At 49.4% G+C, this 17,542-nt stretch overlaps 1 protein-coding gene across 6 annotated transcripts in view; it reads left to right on the top strand.

Moving 5' to 3' along the window:
• The window catches only part of ZDHHC5 (zinc finger DHHC-type palmitoyltransferase 5), a 23,022-nt gene extending 6,165 nt beyond the window's left edge, over window positions 1–16,857 (top strand). For 5 of the 6 annotated variants that reach the window (XM_069107665.1, XM_069107669.1, XM_069107667.1 and 2 more), the window contains 10 exons: window positions 7,487–7,608; window positions 8,495–8,652; window positions 9,436–9,608; window positions 9,745–9,847; window positions 10,092–10,183; window positions 11,006–11,138; window positions 13,422–13,545; window positions 14,002–14,111; window positions 14,306–15,165; window positions 15,608–16,857. In XM_069107665.1, the coding sequence (XP_068963766.1) occupies window positions 7,487–7,608; window positions 8,495–8,652; window positions 9,436–9,608; window positions 9,745–9,847; window positions 10,092–10,183; window positions 11,006–11,138; window positions 13,422–13,545; window positions 14,002–14,111; window positions 14,306–15,165; window positions 15,608–15,773 (2,041 nt within the window). In that variant the 3' untranslated portion in view covers window positions 15,774–16,857. Of the gene's footprint in view, window positions 1–212; window positions 2,090–7,486; window positions 7,609–8,494; window positions 8,653–9,435; window positions 9,609–9,744; window positions 9,848–10,091; window positions 10,184–11,005; window positions 11,139–13,421; window positions 13,546–14,001; window positions 14,112–14,305; window positions 15,166–15,607 lie in introns of those variants that run through there. The other variant, XM_069107671.1, reaches the window with a different exon arrangement.
• The last annotated feature ends 685 nt before the right edge of the window (window positions 16,858–17,542 follow it).

Here is a 17,542-nt window from a genome sequence, read left to right as displayed (position 1 = left end):
TCTGTCTGCAGGACAGTCTCCAGACCCCTGCAACAACAGCACTGTCCTTCACCAGTGGACAGTATTCACTCTCTGTCTGCAGGACAGTCTCAGGGCTTCTTAACCAAAAGCCAGGTTTCAGGACTTCTTCAACAACAGGACTGTCTTTCACCAGTGGACAACTCTGGCAAAACAACATCAAAACAGACAGACAAAGTACCAGCAAAACAGCCATGTCTCCTCAGTCCTTGGCAGCTCCGGGGGCAGGTCTCAAAAGTCCAGGGCAATTCAAAGTGGCAAAACAGCAATTCTCTCAGTCTCTCTCTCAGCCTCCACGAGATGCTGCTTCCAAAAAGTTCTTCCGCCTCTCTCTTGTCTCTCCAAATCTACATCACCAGCTCCTCCCAGTTCAGGACTTTCTTTTCACATCAACAAGTCCATCCCACAGGTGGGATTAACAAGCTCTGGGTTTTAACACAATCAGTTTGAAAACCAAGCCAATACAGGGGAATCTTTAATTGCCATTACTATCACAAGTGGTTAGATAAAAAGCCTTCTGAATTCATGCTGGAGTGAGTAGAAATCATTTTCCTCCTTAGTTCCTTTGGGAAGCTGGACATTGGAATGTTTCCCTTGCTTCTGGAAGTCAGAGCTGGGGATGCAGGAAACAGCAGGCACTGGGTCTTCAGCGATCAATTCCCTTCCTTGTCTCCTGCACGTTACCTGCTCACCACCCAGCACCTGCTGAAAACTTGGCTGGTTCCCTCAGGAAGGATAGCTTAGCCAGGCATCAGAGGCTAAAGTTGTTGAAGTCATTTGGATCTTTCCAGTGGTTCAGAATAGCACTTTGTCAGGGTAGCAGAGTTTCTGAGAGCTTCTCTTTGCCCTGACTGTTTATTTGTGACTGAACCAAATGAATGAACCATGCAGAACTTTATTTTCTACAATAAGATGCGTCTGGGAAGAGAAATAAGGAGTGAACCACAGAAGATAAAGAGATACAGAGTAACAGCTGGAGGGGATATTTTGAAGACAAAGGGGGAATCTTGGTTTGACTTTATTTTGGAGTCACTGTTTGGTGGGGAGAGAGATGCCAGTAAAGAAACTGCCTCTGAATTAGGAGAGGGAGGGAAGCCTCCTGGTCTGGTGGCTAGAGCTAGCCACCAGGTAATCTGAGTTCAGCTCCTGACTCCCATCTAAGGATCAGTGATTAGGAGGTGAGGTCCCCACCCCCTTTCCCCCCCCTGAGCAAGGTCCTCCCTTCCTCGCAGGGGTGTTCATGAGGAAGTCGGTTATAAGCCTTAGTCAGTGTCAAGGATCTGGATTTTGTGGGTGTGAGAATGTACTCCACCCTAGCAGATGAAACCCAGCTAAGATAAGGCTGAATTGCCTGAGGCTCAGAGCAGTTCAGAGACTTGTCTTGCCAAGCTAGGAAAAATGGCTCAGGGAGAGTTCAGATCTGGGGACTTACTTACTCCTGCTTCATCACTTTCTTCACTGTGCCATACTACCTTCCCCTCTTTCTTTTTTCTTTTTGTGTAAATCTTAAAATGCTATAAAACACGAATTGTTGGGGCAGCCAGGTGGCACAGTGAGTAGAGCACCGGCCCTGGAGTCAGGAGAACCTGAGTTCAAATCCGGCCTCAGACACTTAATACTTATTAGCCGAGTGACCTTGGGCAAGTCACTTAACCCCAATTGCCCTGCCTGCCCCGTCCAAAAGAAAAGCAAAAAACAGAATCTGGGCAGTTGAGGGTGGGTTAATGGGGATTCTCTTGAATCTGACTGTGGCTGAGCTAGACTGAGCAGGAGGTGCTGTCTCTCCCATTTCCTGACTTGCTCATCAGGGACCAGTGAAGTGTTTGCCTGGTTACACCAGTTTACCCAGAGCAGAAATGTTCTGAAATAGGCGTTTCCTCAACTGATGGCTGAAGCTGTTTAACCTCTTCCCCACATTCGGTTAAAACTTTCCTTCCCTGAGTGCCAGTGATACGGGTCCTCTTTGTGGTCCGTGGTCCCCTTATCCCCATGCAGAGAAAGGATGAACTTGGGAAAAGAATATGGGTTAACTCTGGAGGCTTTTTCAGTCTATGAGAGAAGCTTTGAGCAGGTGAGATTGCCTTAACTTGCAATGAAAGGCTCCGTCCGCCGGCCTGGTTTTCTAACCCTGGCTGGGGTCCCCTTTCTCCAAATCTCAGAGGCAGCCATCCTCTTTCTCTTCCCCAGCGAGCTGTCTCCTCGTTCATCAGAGCTCTCATCTCTTGCTCATCTGATGAGAGCATTTTCCCACAGATGCTAGATAATGGACTGAGCCATCAGTGTTGTAGAACTACAAGTTTTTCTTCCTATCCCCAAAACTCCCCTCAAGTCCTGTTCGAGACCAAAGAGAACATTTCAGGTTTGGAAAGCAAGAAGGAGGCCAAAGCTGAAGCTAAACAAACCCTTTTCTTAATTCTATCTTGGCCTTAGTCATCCTTGCTTTTAATTCAGCGCCCCCCCCCCCCCCCCTTGTCACTCCCCAATCTTAAGTCTCTTCCCTATATTGCTACTGTATAAGGCCCACTTGTGGGACCTAGGGGGCTGGGAGTGGGAGGAAGAGGCCCTTTTTAACTGGCAGATTTAATTAGCAGAAGCATGTGGGTTTCAACTTATTAGAAATAATTTTCCCTCTCATTTGTTTCATCAAGCCAGGAGAGGCTATGAATGTCCTATGGATAAAAGACGGGGTGTTGGCTGGGCGTTATTTAGAAGTCCCTCTGTGCCACTGGGGGCTTGGGCACAGCTGCTGACCTTGCCTCTCCTCAGGCTTTCCGGCCTGTTTCCCATACCTTGCTTTCTTACATCCCAAAGTTAAGTGATTGTATGAAGAATTTGGGCTTGTTTGTTTACTTTTTATACCTTCCCAAAGGGAGCCTGCCTGGTAGAAGACTAGACTTTCTTCTTTCCTTACAAGGGCCTGATTCCTAATATTAGTTAGTTCTCACCTTACTGAGCTAAGAGGCAGTGCAGCAGTAGAGAAGGTGCTGGCCCAGGGTCCGAAGGCGGGGCTCTCAGCAGGCTCCTGTCTCCCCTCTGCTCCAGCTGGCCGTGTGACTCTGGCCGAGCGACTCTGGCCGAGCCACTTGGCCTGTCTAGATCTCAGCCGTCCTTCAAATGAAGGGGCTGGGCTAGCTGGTCTCCAATGTCCCCCAAAGCCTGTTTCTAAATTGCTTTGCTTGCCAGTTTCTCTGTTTGTAAAATTGAATGGGGAAAAATTATCTGTGTTTGTGTTTATTGTTGCTCTAAGGGATGGCCACGGGTCCTTGTTGCCTGGAAGAGCCTGTCAGCCAGTCCTTGGTCACACTGCTTCTGTGTAGGTTCTTCCTCTGGTCCCCTCCCAACCCCAGGGCCCGGGAGACCTAGAGGCAGATGGCTTTGTGTTTTGCTGGTCCCTTGGTATCTTTCTCCTCCCTGCAGTGGTTATAGTTCCTCTTTATTGAGCTGATTAAGTAATAGTTGGTTTCCCTCCCTCTTTGCACCTATTCTTTACCAAGAATACCTGGGTTCTATGCTCTTGGCTGGAAGACAGTACTGTGAGGCCTGGGTAGCAAGGAAGGGGCACAAATCAATTAAGTTTCTCAAAGATAAGAAAGTGCTTTCTTCTGGAGTTTGGAAAGGGGAAAGGAGAGGGGTGCAGGGGCTGGAGAGCAGGGGGCAGAAGGTGAGGAAGATCTCCTCATAGCCCTAAAGCCCCCAAGGGTGCAGGAAGTGCTGCTTTCATCACGGCTTATCCCACTTTTAGTGAATACATGAATCAGATGCTTCTATTATGCCAGGCATTGGTGGAATGTCCTGAAGAGACCAGCCCTTGTTCTCTAGGTGCTTGCTTGTTTCCTGATTGCCATAGCCTTTCTTCCTTTGAACTTCAGACAGGAAAAGTAGAATTGGAGATAGAGGGACTGGAATGATAATTAATAATGATGATGGCAGATAACAATGTTTCCTTGTTCCTTTTAGCCAATGAGTGTTCAGTGTTGGGCCAGGTGCTTTTTAAGAAGAATTCCAAGATCTCTGTAAACATTCCCTTCTTCATTCTTACACTTGATTATACAGCTGAAGAAACACAGAAGCAGGGGAGAGATTCAGTGACTTAACTCACCATGGCCACATAGCCAGGCAGGATAGGTCCACTCCCCCAGATCCTCCTGAGTCCCATTTCAGTTTCTGTCTCCTTTGTTTTGCCTCTCACTGTGGCATTTTGGGGGAGGACTCCACAGAAAGTGGGCATCAGAACCCATCCTCCACTCATTCCTTCTGGCCTTGCTTGACAGAGTGGGCAGAGGAACCTGTTTTTCCTGGGGTGGTGTAGGTCGAGGAGTCCTGTCAGTGAGTCAGCCACCCTTCTGGGCTTAGGCCGCTCCCCAAACCTCTGGAGCTTTGTGATTATTGCCATGGGCTGAAAACGAGCCCTAACAACTCCTTCCTCAGCCTATGCCTCACCACCCTCTGTCAAAGGGAGCAAATTCAGACAGGCTGCTTGGGGTGGTCACCCAGGAACCCTGCTGGGCACCATAGCAACACAGCTCCTCCCCAGGCCAAGAAGAAGGTTCAGGGAGGCAGGAGGAGATTTTGCTCATGCATGCCTCTCCTTTGTAGGAGAGGCATTTTCTATTTTGACAGCTGGGGCTCCGTGGCTGAGAGCAGAGGGTCTCTGCAATCTGGGAGCAGGAATCCTGGTTTTGTTAAAGAGGGGTTATTGGCATTGGCTCCCTGGAGCCAGTCACTGGAGGAGAATGGCCTCTCTTGGCACTGTTAGGATTTAGCCCCATATACCTTCGCTGGAGCAGGTTTAAATTCAAAGATATTCTGAGGGGAATAAAGTTCACCATCTGGAGAAGGGTGCCTTCAAAAATTTGAGGAGAACTAGACGAGTTAGTTTGGTCAGGAAATAAGGAAACCCAGTGTTTAAAGGGAGCAGGGAGATTGGCACCTGCCCATAGGGGCTCTTAACTCTTATCCTCCTATTTAATACCGTCCCAGGAACTTGCAAGCCTCCTGAGGGATGAGGAAAACCTTAAGAAAATCATAATGGTCTCTGTTCTTTCCTGAGAAATGGCTTTTTTTTTTTTTTTAAAAAAACATGGTTATGTCTCATGGAATCTATGGGAATTGATTAATTTTACTCTTTCCCCTTTCAGTTTACTTTCTTAGGAAGAGGCCATAGGGATAGGCAGCATGAGAGTCAAGTGAGTCACCCTCTTTCCCCCCAGAAACAGAAGAGACAGGACCCTGCTAGGGAGAGGCTACAGCCTGGATTACTGGTGTTCTTCATCCCTCTCTCCAAAGAAGGAAGAAGGCTGGTCCTTAGGGTGGACCTGGGTAGGGGATCCTCCTCCTGCTTGGTTTCCCATCCCTCCCCATCCCTCCTTGTTTCTTATGTAAACTCCAGACCCTCAGAGCAGGGCATCTCTGTCCTTATTCTAGTTTTAGGTGCACTCCTAGCAGGAGCACAGAACTTGACTTGAGCCCCCTTGGGCCCATAGGAGAGTGGTGGTATCCTCTTCCCTTCCTCATTTTCTTGCCTAGAGGAGAGATAGGTCACTGATCTCTGACATTGCCAGAGACAGCAGACTTATGATAGGGACCCTGGGGGCTCTTCGAAGGATGGTCAAAGTAGATTCTCTAGTATTTCCAGGAGCACGAAGCTTCATTCCCTTGGGTCCTCCTCGCATGCTTTTTTTGGGCATTGGATTACTTTTCTTTGGGGGCTCTCCTGCCCTCTGACAAGCCTTCCCTTATGTTGGTTGATAGAATCCCTGGCTGCAATGGATTAAGCCACTGGGACCATCTGGCACCTTGTTCTTCTGGCTCCTTCGTTCTTTACTTCAGACTAGGCTAGGAAAGGGGGACAGGGACACATGCTGCGCTAGTTTGGGGATTAAGCTCCTAGCCACAAAGTAGATTAGTGTATTATGTCTTCCTGAAGAAAGGACTGTTGAGCAGAGCAGGAGAGAGGCCCTTCTCTCAGGATAGATAGTACAGGACAGTGGACAAGTCAGAGCTGGGTTCAGATCCCATTTCTGATGCTTATGCCTTTGTGACCTGGGCAAGTCACTTAAGCTTATCTGCAAAATGAGATAGAATGGAAGGGGGGAAGGGAAGGGAAGAAGCATATATAGACATTTATTTTTGCGCTGTGTACCAGACACTGTGCTAATTGCTTTTACAAATATCTCATTTGATCCTCACAGCATGCCTGTAAGGTGGGTGCTATGATATCCCCATTTTACAGTTGAAGAAACTAAGCCAAAGAGAGGTTAAGTGACTTGTCCGTGGCCACACATCTGAGTATCTGAGACTGAACTTGATGTTCCTGACTCCAGTCACTGTACCACCAGCTACCTTGGAATACCCTGTAGCTTTCAGTCTAGGCTCCTGCCAGCCCCTTACCTGGTGATTCTTTTGGCATAGAATGGGGCAGACTTCCCAAACTCTCAGCTGTGTGAAGTCTCTAGAGGAGATTTCTGTAGGACTTCTTCAAGGAAGGAACCATGTTTCCCATCTCAGTCTTAAGCTAGACCATTCCCTTCTGGCAGATACTTTGATTCTGTTGTGAGTTGGCTGGGTAGGCTTTTTTAGTTTCTGTATCCCTGTCATTATTCAATTAGGGGTTCTTTAGTCTGAGCCCCATTTGCTTTGATTCATTTTTAGGCCTAAAGAGTTAGGAGAGGGGGACGGGGAGGGGCATCTCTTGCTGTTTTGTCAACCTTCTCTTGAATAAAGTTCAGTTCAGTCCATTCCTTAAAGAGACTCCAGGCGCCTGAGAGTTGAGTGGGAATCCTAGCTCTAAGGGCTCAGAGTCACCTGGGAGTCAGGGCAAGGGAGGAGGAGAAGCAGCTGGTGTCATTTGCTTTGAGCCAGTGTGCAAGTCAGTGGGACCTGAGTCTTTAGGCAGCTCTGGAAAGGGATGTGGTTGGTGTTGGTGACACAGTCTGTTGCTAGTCCTCACTTCTGCTTGGATCGGGGAAGGATGGCTTCCAGAAAATTCTGGTCGGTTCCCAAAAGGAATTGGCCTCTGGTATTTCTGAGGTCACTTTCCTTAGTGGGAAGAAATAAGCCTGAGTGGCAAAGGGGGGCAGGGGGATTCTCTTAGTCCTTTTTAACATATGCCCTATGGGAAATTAGACCCATTTATGCAGAGGTTGAGAAATAGGAACGGGGATTTGATAAAATAAAGGGAAGCCTCCTACCAGACTTGTGTGTGGTTTTAGGAACTGAGCCAAAGGCAGCTCGTTGTCTGTAGGTTCCCCTCCTGGAGTAATGGGAAGGAGAACCCTTAGGGGTTCTCATTCACTGCACCCTGTAGCCTGGTAGACAAGGGGTTGGCTTTCTCCCTGGGGAAGGTTTTGGACATCAGCTGGGTCTCTGAGAGGCCTTGTTGTGCTCTCTGGACCAGGTGGTAAGGGAGATCTGTCACTCAAGGTGGCTCCTCTCACTACCCCTTTTTCCTCTTATTTTCTCTGCACAGGTGCCCAGGGTTGAGCCTGTATGTGTCACCTGCAGTGCCCATCTATAATGCTGTCATCTTCCTTTTTGTGCTGGCCAACTTCAGCATGGCCACCTTCATGGACCCAGGCATTTTTCCTCGAGGTAAGACCTCCCTCTTCCCTTTGGGCAGCTCTGTTGAGAAAGAAGAGCAAACACAGTTAACCCTAGGTTTTAAGGACTTGGGAAGTATGGGATTTATTTATGGGCTATAAATAGGGATGGGAAGCCGATCCCCAAGGAACTGTATTCACGATTTGGTATAGGACTTAGCTCAGGATTGGTGAGAACGGGGTTCTGTGTGACCTGATTAGCTGTAAATCCAGTGATCCTTTATGTTGGCCAAGGCCACTTCCCTGCCACACCCTTCCCCACCCCTTTCTCCCTCTGATTTTCTCAGTAACTGGTAGAAGAAATTGAGTCCTAGGGCTGAGGCAGTAATATATGGAACCCCAGGGGATTGTTCATTAATTTATTTATTCTTTGTTGAGAGTCAATTACGTATATGATTGAGATACTCTGCTAGGCATTGTTGCAGAAACTGATTTTTTTAAAGACACATTTCCTCATTGAACTTTTAGGCTACTAGGGCAGATGAGACACATACTTTATTCTCCCTTGTGTTATGGTTATTTGTGTATCACCAGCAGCATGTATGTAGAGTATCATAGGAATTCAGCAAAGGGAGAGGTCACCTCTTGCTCTGAAGTTTGGGGAAGCCTTGAAGGCTGTGGCTTTTGAGCTAGACTTTGAAGGCTGAGTAGACTTCTCATTCACGGGACAGTGAAGTTATACTACAGAGAAAGAACAGTGTGAGCAGAGAGTTGGGAGAGAGAATGAAGCATGTTTGGAGACAGGAAGAAACTTGAGCTTGGCTGTGGAGGGCTGCGGGCTCTGAGCTAGGAGCCGGCTGGGGAAGCCAGAGACACTTGGCCTGTCTCCCCCACCACGCACCAGTGTGTTGGGTTCACCCATCTTCCTCCTGCCACAGCTGAAGAAGATGAGGATAAGGAGGATGACTTCCGAGCCCCACTTTACAAAACTGTGGAGATTAAAGGGATCCAGGTTCGAATGAAATGGTGCGCCACCTGCCGCTTCTACCGTCCCCCTCGGTGCTCCCATTGCAGCGTCTGTGACAACTGTGTCGAGGTAAGAGCCTTGTCACATCTGTGTGGTGTGTGGGCTCTCCTGGATCCGCCCCAGAGCTTGAGGGCGCCAGCTCTGTGTCAGAGGCCATTGTAGGAAATGACAATTCTGTTAACTCTGTAAGGTTTACAGATCCTTGTATATACATCATTTAATTTGACCCTTGCAGCCACCCTGTAGGTAGATTCTATGGGCGTTGTCCTCTTTACAGAGGAGTGAACGAGGCTCAGAAAGACTGTGACTTGCCCATTGTCACTGAAATAGCAGAGTTGAGATTTGAACCCAGGCGTTTCACAGCTCTCGTGCATTGTTTGTTCTGCTCTAGTGCAGGGCCACAGGTCAGCATGCTACCCAGACACAGAAGGCAGGGAGAATGGTTAGGGAGAACTCCACCCCCTTTATTTTTTTTTTGGAAACATTTTTTCTGACTTCTGCCGCTGTTTGAATGACCTCTTAATGTTCCCATTCCATCATTCTGAGCCCCCTGTGCCTGCGTAGTTCTCTGATCCCAGTTACACGCTGCTTCTCCCCTTGACTGTTGTCTGCTCACTCCTCCTGTTTCCCTTGGGCTGTAAGTCACCACGGCTCCTACCTGATTTCATCTGAGCCTCACTTCCTGTTGGCAGAAGGGAGCAAACTGCCCCCCTCAGCACAGTCCCGTAGCCACATCAGCTCCTTGAGAATGAGCTGTGGCCTCTGGGCGCCTTCTTGAAGTCCTGGCAGCTGTGCGCGGTGCAGACCAAACAGAACAAAGTTGGGGCTGTTCCCCTTTCTCTCTGTGTCTAGGAATTTGACCACCACTGCCCCTGGGTGAACAACTGCATCGGGAGGCGGAACTACCGCTACTTCTTCCTCTTCCTCCTGTCCCTCACTGCCCACATCATGGGCGTGTTTGGCTTTGGCCTACTCTACATCCTCTACCACATGGAGGAGCTCTCAGGGGTCTGCTCAGCTGTCACGTATCCTTCCAGACTGCCCAGGGTTGGGGAGAACTGGTCCGGAGGTGGGCTGGGAGTGGCGGAAGGGGGCCTGCTGTGTGGTGCGGGCTCGGGCAGCTCGTGTCCCTGCTGTGCTTCCTTGACTCTGAGGCTGCAGCATGGCAGTGATGTGTGTGGCTGGCTTGTTCTTCATTCCCGTAGCTGGCCTCACGGGATTTCATGTGGTGTTGGTGGCCAGGGGTCGCACAACTAACGAACAGGTAGGAGGGACATGGCGGGGCTGCTGAAGGGCAGTGGGGTGGAACTTCTTAGACTGTTATGGTGCTGTCAGTCAAGGGTTATATTGGTAATGGGAGAAGTGGAGGAAGTGACCCCTGAGGGGCCGTGCCTTCTTCTTTGGGGGCGGCCTGCTCAGTGGCAGGCCTGCTTGCTAAGCACCTTTATATAAGCACCTGTATAATGCCCCATCCTCTGACTTAGCTCACAGTGGTTTCCTCTCTGCAGGTTACGGGTAAATTCCGGGGAGGCGTGAACCCTTTCACCAATGGCTGTTGCAACAATGTCAGCCGCGTGCTCTGCAGCTCCTCGGCACCTAGGTAAAGCCACCTTCTCCCCTGGCTTAAACGCGGCTTTCCAGAGTCCTAGTGTGGGGCAGCGATAGCTGAGACTGGCTCTTCCTCTCTGAGAGTTAGGCGGCTGTCAGAGGAGGCGATTTCGGCCTCTCTTGGTTATTTGGCCGCTGAAGTAGCCTACTAATTGGTCTCTGCATCAGTTGGTCTCCTCTCTCAAACCCGAACAAGTCCCAGAGTTAACTTCCTATTGTAAGGTGGGTCTGACTTGTCACTCCTTCCCAAACTCTGTGTGCAGTCAGCCTAGGCTTCTCGAAGGCTGTCACTTGACTCATTCTGGGCCTTGCCCTGGCCGTCTTTAGACCCCCAAGGCCCTCTCACCCTGCCTCTGCTTAGAATCCCCCATTTCTGTAAAACTCAAGTGGCATCTCCTTCAGGAAACCTTTCCTCAGTTTATAGTAACAATAAAGCAGTATTGTTACTTTAGTTTCAATCGGTTTTGTATGTGCCTGGTGTCTCCTTGATGGAGTGTATATTCTTGAGGGCCAGACTGTTTGATCTTGATCTTTGTAGCCCCAGCACCCATTAAACACCTGGCACATAGTAGGTGCCTAAAAGACAAATGGTTGGATCTTTTTTTTGTTGAGGGATCAGATTCACCTTTAGTGATCTGAGCTGGGGCTTAGCCTTCAGTGGCCCAACCTTACCATGCCGGAGAATGAAGAGAGTTGTTCAGTGCTGGCCTCTTCAGTCTTCCAGTGAAGGCCTCTGTCCTATAACGTTAGTTTCCCTCAGAATGCCTTGCACATGGTGACTGCTCAGAAGGGATCTGTTTTCTTTGACTACCAGGTACTTGGGGAGACCAAAGCGAGAGCAGACAATCGTGATTCGGCCTCCTTTCCTTCGACCAGAAATAACAGATGGACAGATTTCTGTGAAAATTATGGATAATGGTATCCAGGGGGAACTCAAGAGAACCAAGGTGAGGGGTTACAGATGGGAAGGAAGGTCAGGAGGGAATCGGTTTCCTCCAGTGATGAGGAAAAAAGATTGTTACGTCCTCAATCCATCCCTTTTATGCCATTTGTAACATTCTGCCAGTCTTAAAATTACCTGTACTTCCTTTTGTTACCTCTAATGCTAGACCAGGAGTTGTTAAATGTTTTTCTGTGTCATGGAACCCTTTTGTTGAAACTTGGGGCACCCTTCTCAGCTCATGAAGCTAGCTGGCGCACTAATGAAGATAGACAGTTCTCTTTTTTTCTTTTTAATCATGAATGTTTATGTTTAAGTTCATTGAAAAAAGGACAAAAGATTTTAAAAGAATGATTAGAAATATTTTAATATTTAATACTCATATTTTAAGCATAATTAAGTCAAGTCCTGGAGGCCAAAGGAAAAAAATGGAGGGCATGTTTTAGAGATAGGACATAGTCCAGTTTGGCTGGAGACTAAAGTGCTATGTGGATAGCATTCCGCAAGGTTGGCAGTGGTGCCCAATGGTGGGTGGCCTTGAGTTTGAGTCAGCAGGCCACTGAGGATGATGGCAGTTTTGTGAGGAATTCCTTGGAGTGGGAAGACCAGGTGGAGGCCACGGTGGTGCTCCTTGGGGGTTCAGCTTGTGTTTGATGTGGCGATGACAGATAAAGCCCTAGTCAGTACTTTTTCAGTGCTAGGAACTGCATCAAATATCAGGGATAAGCACCCAGGCCATCGAGACAGCCCCTGCTTTTAGGCAGCTTGCCTTCTTTTTTTGGGGAAAAAAAAAAGTGTGTGTGTGTGTGTGTGTGTGTGTACATATACACATATACATAGTTTTTTTAAATCTAGATTTCTCTATCTTTCCTTTTAATTTCTCCCACAGAATCACATAACAATTTTTTTAAAAAAAGAGGAAGACAAAAAATCCAGGAAAACCAATTAATATATTAATAAAATCCTATGAACCTCCTCAACCCCTTCCCCTTCAACTTCTGCAAACGAAGCCAGAGGCTCATCCTCTCTTTTTTCAGACTAAGCTTGTGTTTTCTTCAAGCCCAATGATCTTCTGTGACTCCTGTACCAGTTTGTCTGGCCAGTGTGCAATGGGCCTCTGGTGTGTTTCCAGTTCTTTGCTACCACAAAAAGTGCTGCTGTCAAAACATTTCTTTTTGGTCGTGGCTTCCTTGGGGTATATGCCTACCAGTAGAATCTCTGGGTCAAAGGATATGAACATCTCTTTTAGGCACTTGATTTGCATAATTCCAAATTGTGTTTCAGAATGGTTGTTCCAATTCATGTGTCTCCCAGCAGTGCACTAGTGTGCCCTCTCTGTAAGTCCTCTGACCTTCACTCTTGGTATCTTCTGTCATCTTTACCAATTTGCTGGCTAAGAGGGGAAACTCTGGAGTGTTTTGATATACATTTCTCTCTTAAGTGATTTGTAGCATTCTTTTTGTTAATGTGGATGTTAATAGTTGGCAATTCTTTTAAGAACTGTTCATAGCTTTTTTGTTGTTCAGTCATTTTCAGTCGTGTTTGATTCTTTGTGACTCCATTTGTGGTTTTCTTGACAAAGATACTGGAGTGGTTTGCCATTTCCCTCTTTAGCTTATCTGACATGAGGAAACTGAGGCAAACGGTGAGGTAGAAGGTCACACAGTTAGTAAGTGTCTGAGGCTGGATCTTTTCTTACTCCAGGCCCAGTGCTCTCTCTATCTGGGCTTCACCTTGCTGCCCCATTCGTATCTTTGGACCACTTCTACTGAGGAATGGATTTTTTTCCTAGATTTCTGTTGTCTGTATATCTTGGATATCAAACTTTATCAGATTTATTTTACATGAAAGGTTTTTCCTTGTTATTATTCCTCTTTTCATATTGGATGTATTTGTTTTGTTTGTGTGGAAGCTTTTCAATACCATGTAATCACAATGGACCATTTTATCTTTCGTGACTGCCTCTCTTTTGTTTGTTAAGAATTCATCCCCTTTTACCTGTGAAGTGTATGTTCTGCACACAGAAAGGGTAACTGGCAGGTGGGGAGCCATAGTTGGAGCTGATGTCCAGGAAGGGAGGGAGCTGATAGCTCACATGTCAGAGCCCAGGCGAGGGCAGTGGGAATGGAAAGGAGAACAATGAATGAATGAATCAATACTGAACCAGGGACTTGTGGGACACCTCTGTCCCACTTGTTTGTGATCTCTGCTCTGCTCATTCCAGACTACCTTCACTTTCACAAAGATTGTGTTGTTATACGAATGACCTCTTCCTTTTTGTAAATCTTAGTCCAAGGGAAGCCTGGAGGTGACAGAGAGCCAGTCTGCTGACGCTGAGCCCCCGCCACCTCCTAAGCCAGACCTGAGTCGCTACACAGGCCTCCGGACTCACCTCAGCCTTGCCACTACTGAGGGTAAGAGTTGGTTGGCCACGCCTAAGCTATGGGGACTGCAGGACGGGGGGAGCTTCTGTGAGCAGGAGAGACTGGAGGGGGGAGGTCTGGAGGCCCCCTAGACATGGGGCCCCCCTGCTGTCTGCCAGAGAAGCAGTTCCTGTTTAAAAGTCATGATGCCATCACACAGGGTAAGGGCATCCTGTTCCCTGCTGGCATCGTTACCCTGACTTGAGACCAGCAGCACATGTGTTGGACCCCCTCTCTTCTGCTCAGTCTGATCTTCCGATTTTCCATTGGCCTGGGTCTTTCAACAAGAGGGCTAAGGCAGCTAGGTGGCATCATAGGGAGCTTGAGTCTTGTCCAAGGCCTTAGCTGGGTGACCCTAGGCAACTCACTTAAGTTCCTCCTGTTGGAAGGGCTCTTCCAGCCTCAGAGTGACCTGTCACTGCTGTGCTTCTGTATTTCCTCCTGCAGACAGTCTTTTGAGCAAGGACAACCCCCCCACACCCACCATGTACAAGTACAGGCCTGGCTACAGCAGCAGCAGCACATCCGCTGCCATACCTCACTCTTCAAGTGCTAAGGTACAAGGCCCGGCCCAGTGGGGATGGGGAGGGATCTTGGCACAGAGGGGCCAAGTGGGAGAAGAGGGAAGGGCAGGAGCTCAGCTCATGAGCTGCTGGCTTGGTGGCAGCCAGTGTCCCAGGTGGGGGACGCTTGAGCTCAGGGGGCACTCTTGAGATCATGTCTTGATGTGCTCCCGGCCTTCCTTCCTCAGCTGAGTCGAGGAGACAGCCTCAAGGAGCCAGCCTCTATTGCCGAGAGCAGCCGCCACCCCAGCTACCGCTCAGAGCCCAGCTTGGAGCCAGAAAGTTTTCGCTCTCCCACTTTTGGCAAGAGCTTTCACTTTGACCCACTGTCAAGTGGTTCCCGATCCTCCAGCCTCAAGTCAGCCCAAGGCACGGGCTTCGAAATGGGTCAGCTGCAGTCAATCCGTTCAGAGGGGACGACTTCCACCTCCTACAAGAGCCTAGCCAACCAGACACGCAATGGGAGCCTGTCTTACGACAGCCTGCTCACCCCTTCTGACAGCCCTGATTTTGAGTCGGTGCAGGCAGGGCCAGAGCCAGACCCCCCCTTGGGCTATACCTCTCCCTTCCTGTCGGCCCGCCTGGTCCAGCAGCGGGAAGCCGAGAGGCACCCACGCCTGGTGCCAGCTGGCCCTCCACCCCGAGAGCCCTCACCTGTGCGGTACGACAATCTGTCGCGCCACATTGTGGCTTCCCTTCAGGAGCGGGAGAAGCTGCTGCGCCAGTCACCTCCTATTCCTGGCCGGGAAGAGGAGCCTGGACTGGGAGACTCAGGCATCCAGTCAACACCAGGCTCCGGCCACGCCCCCCGTACCAGCTCATCTTCGGACGATTCAAAGCGTTCACCCTTGGGCAAGACCCCATTGGGCCGCCCAGCTGCCCCCCGTTTTGGCAAGCCAGAAGGGCTTCGGGGCCGGGGACTAGGGTCCCCAGAGCCAGCCCCAACTGCCCCTTTCTTGGGCCGATCCATGTCCTACAGCAGCCAAAAAGCCCCATCTGGTGTACCTGAGACAGAGGAAGTTGCCTTGCAGCCATTACTGGCCCCCAAGTAAGTATCAGAGTTGCCTTGTAGATTTTGTCCTTTTCGTCCTGTCTTGAGGGGTCCCTGCCTGTTAGAGCACGTTTTAGCTTCAGTGAACCCAGGAGCTGTTCTCATTTTCTCCTTGCCATGTCTAGCTAGTCTTAGTGCCTGCCCATCTTTCCTCAGGAAGTATAGGGATGTGCCTTGTGTGCCAGAGGAAGTGAGATTATGAGAAATTCCCCCTAGACAAAGGAAGGGGGAGTGCGTGATAGAGAAGGATAATGGTCAGGCTGTTTTCCCCCTTACGTAAGAAGAGGATCATTGGGGCGATGCTTGTATTTTGAGGGGTGAATGACTAGGAGAGAAGATGTCTGACCATATCCTAATTTCCTCCCTTTATACTCTGCTTCCATGTTCCATCACTCCATCCTCCTCATTTCCTGACACCCACCTGTCCTTCCTTCCCCAGAGATGAGGTGCAACTGAAGACTGCCTACAGCAAATCCAATGGGCAGCCCAAGACCTTGGGTTCTGCCTCCCCTGGCCCGGGCCAGCCCCCCCTCAGCAGCCCCACCCGCGGAGGAGTCAAGAAGGTGTCAGGCGTGGGTGGCACCACCTATGAGATTTCGGTGTGAGCCCTTGGCGTCTCTGTGCCTAGACCAAAGGGCCCTGAGTGGCTACCCTGCTCCCCCCCAGGGGCTCCCCTCACCTGCATGGACACTTTTCAAACCACAGATCCCAAGAGGCTGAGGAGGCAAGGGATGTGGGGGAGAGTTGGCACCTGCTGCCTAGGGCAGTAACTCCTTCCCCCAGCCCTCCCCACCCCTGGGCTAGACTCAGTGGACATGTGTGCAATTGCTTGCCCTGGAGGGAACCGGATCGTTTTTAAACCAGAAATAATTTTTTTTATTATTATTACGGATTCTATTTTTTTCCTCTTCTGCGTTACCAGGTGTGTGTGTACATATATATATATTATATATATATTATAAATATCAAAGAAATTATATAACTACCCTGGAATGGGGAAAGGGGAGGAGGGGGTGAGCATCAGGAGAGAGAGGGGAGCTTCCCCCACCCCCACTTCTCCCTGCTTCTCAGACCAAAAGGAAAAGGGTAGAGGCATGGGGGCTGACTCATGCCTTTCCCTCCCCTGGGGCTTCTCCTTCCTTCTCCCCCACAATTGTCACTGAGGGGCTTGGGGAGGAGAGGAGAGAAGGAGACTATTTTCCACAGGGGCCTTGGTCAGAGGAGGGAAAGAGGTTGGGATGATGCAGTTAGTTTTCTAGTCTCATTGGCACTTGATTTTCCTCAGCGGGCAAGGCCCTGCTGCCTGGCCCCTGGCACAGCAAGGAGTTGGCTTAGCCCACCTAAGTGGGGGATCCCACCCCCCGGGGCCACGGGGGCAGGCAGCTCCTTAGTGCCTCCCCCAGCTTTCACAGTTGATTTTTCAAATTCTAGGCCGGGAGAGAAGAATCCAAAAAGCAATATTCTCATCACATGCCAAAAACGGGGAACAGAGAGAGAGGCAGGCCTTGGTTCTAGCCTCTTCAGCTTCCTGGGGGATTACCTTTAGCCCAACTCTCCTGGGTGGCAGGGGATGCCTGGGTCCTGGCCTCTGTAAGGGGGGACCTGCCTCCCTCTTGGCAGAGCCCTTTTATTTTTTATTCTGATTAGCCATTTTAAACCAACAAGGAATAAAAAGAAATCCTGATCTAATCTTGCTCCCCTGGACTTGTGTTCTTTTCTTGCCTCGGGGCAGGTTAGTCACCCGCTTTACCTTGTGGGAGATGGCTGGCTAGAGCAATCCGGCTCAGGAGGCCTGGGCTTCAGGCAAACTTGCACTGAAGGTTTTCCCTGGATTAGGTGGGTATTCAGGTTTCTTAATTAGGTTGACTATGGCTGAGCTGGAAGAGTTCAGCCTGGAGAGTCAGAGCCAGGGCAAGCCATATACCATGGTCTGAGTCAAGGGAGAGATCAGGGTCCAGGTTTTAGGGTTTTAGTTTTTGGGTTTTTTTTTTTGCTTTTGTTAAGGCAGTAGCTGCCAGCACCTAAGCAGGGCCATTACCACCCTTATCCAGTGTCAAGTGGGGCCAGGTGCCACCTGCTGGCACTGGGAGAGAACTACAGCTGCCCTCTGTGGCTTGGTGACATGACTGCAGGGCCCCAGAGGCCACCACCAGCTAACTTCCTTTCCTAGCTTGACTGCTCTACACTATAAAACCTGGGGAAGTCAGCCATCTGCTGGTTTTAACTTGAGAAATGGAAACAGATTTAAGGAGAGAAGGTAAGCACCTAACCTTTGCTGAAGGTTTTCCCCAAAAGCTCAGATCCAGGAACCATCCTGGTTAAAAGCTGATACTAGTTTTTTACTGGAACTGCTGGGGGCTATGGCAGCTAGCTC

The sequence above is a fragment of the Petaurus breviceps genome, unplaced genomic scaffold, assembly GCF_028583685.1.
Source record: "Petaurus breviceps papuanus isolate PSGF00001 unplaced genomic scaffold, PetGlider_PUasm1.0 90195, whole genome shotgun sequence".
Classification (NCBI taxonomy): domain Eukaryota; kingdom Metazoa; phylum Chordata; class Mammalia; order Diprotodontia; family Petauridae; genus Petaurus; species Petaurus breviceps.
Note: the sequence above shows the minus strand (reverse complement) of the source record. Positions and strands in the feature narration are given on the sequence as shown.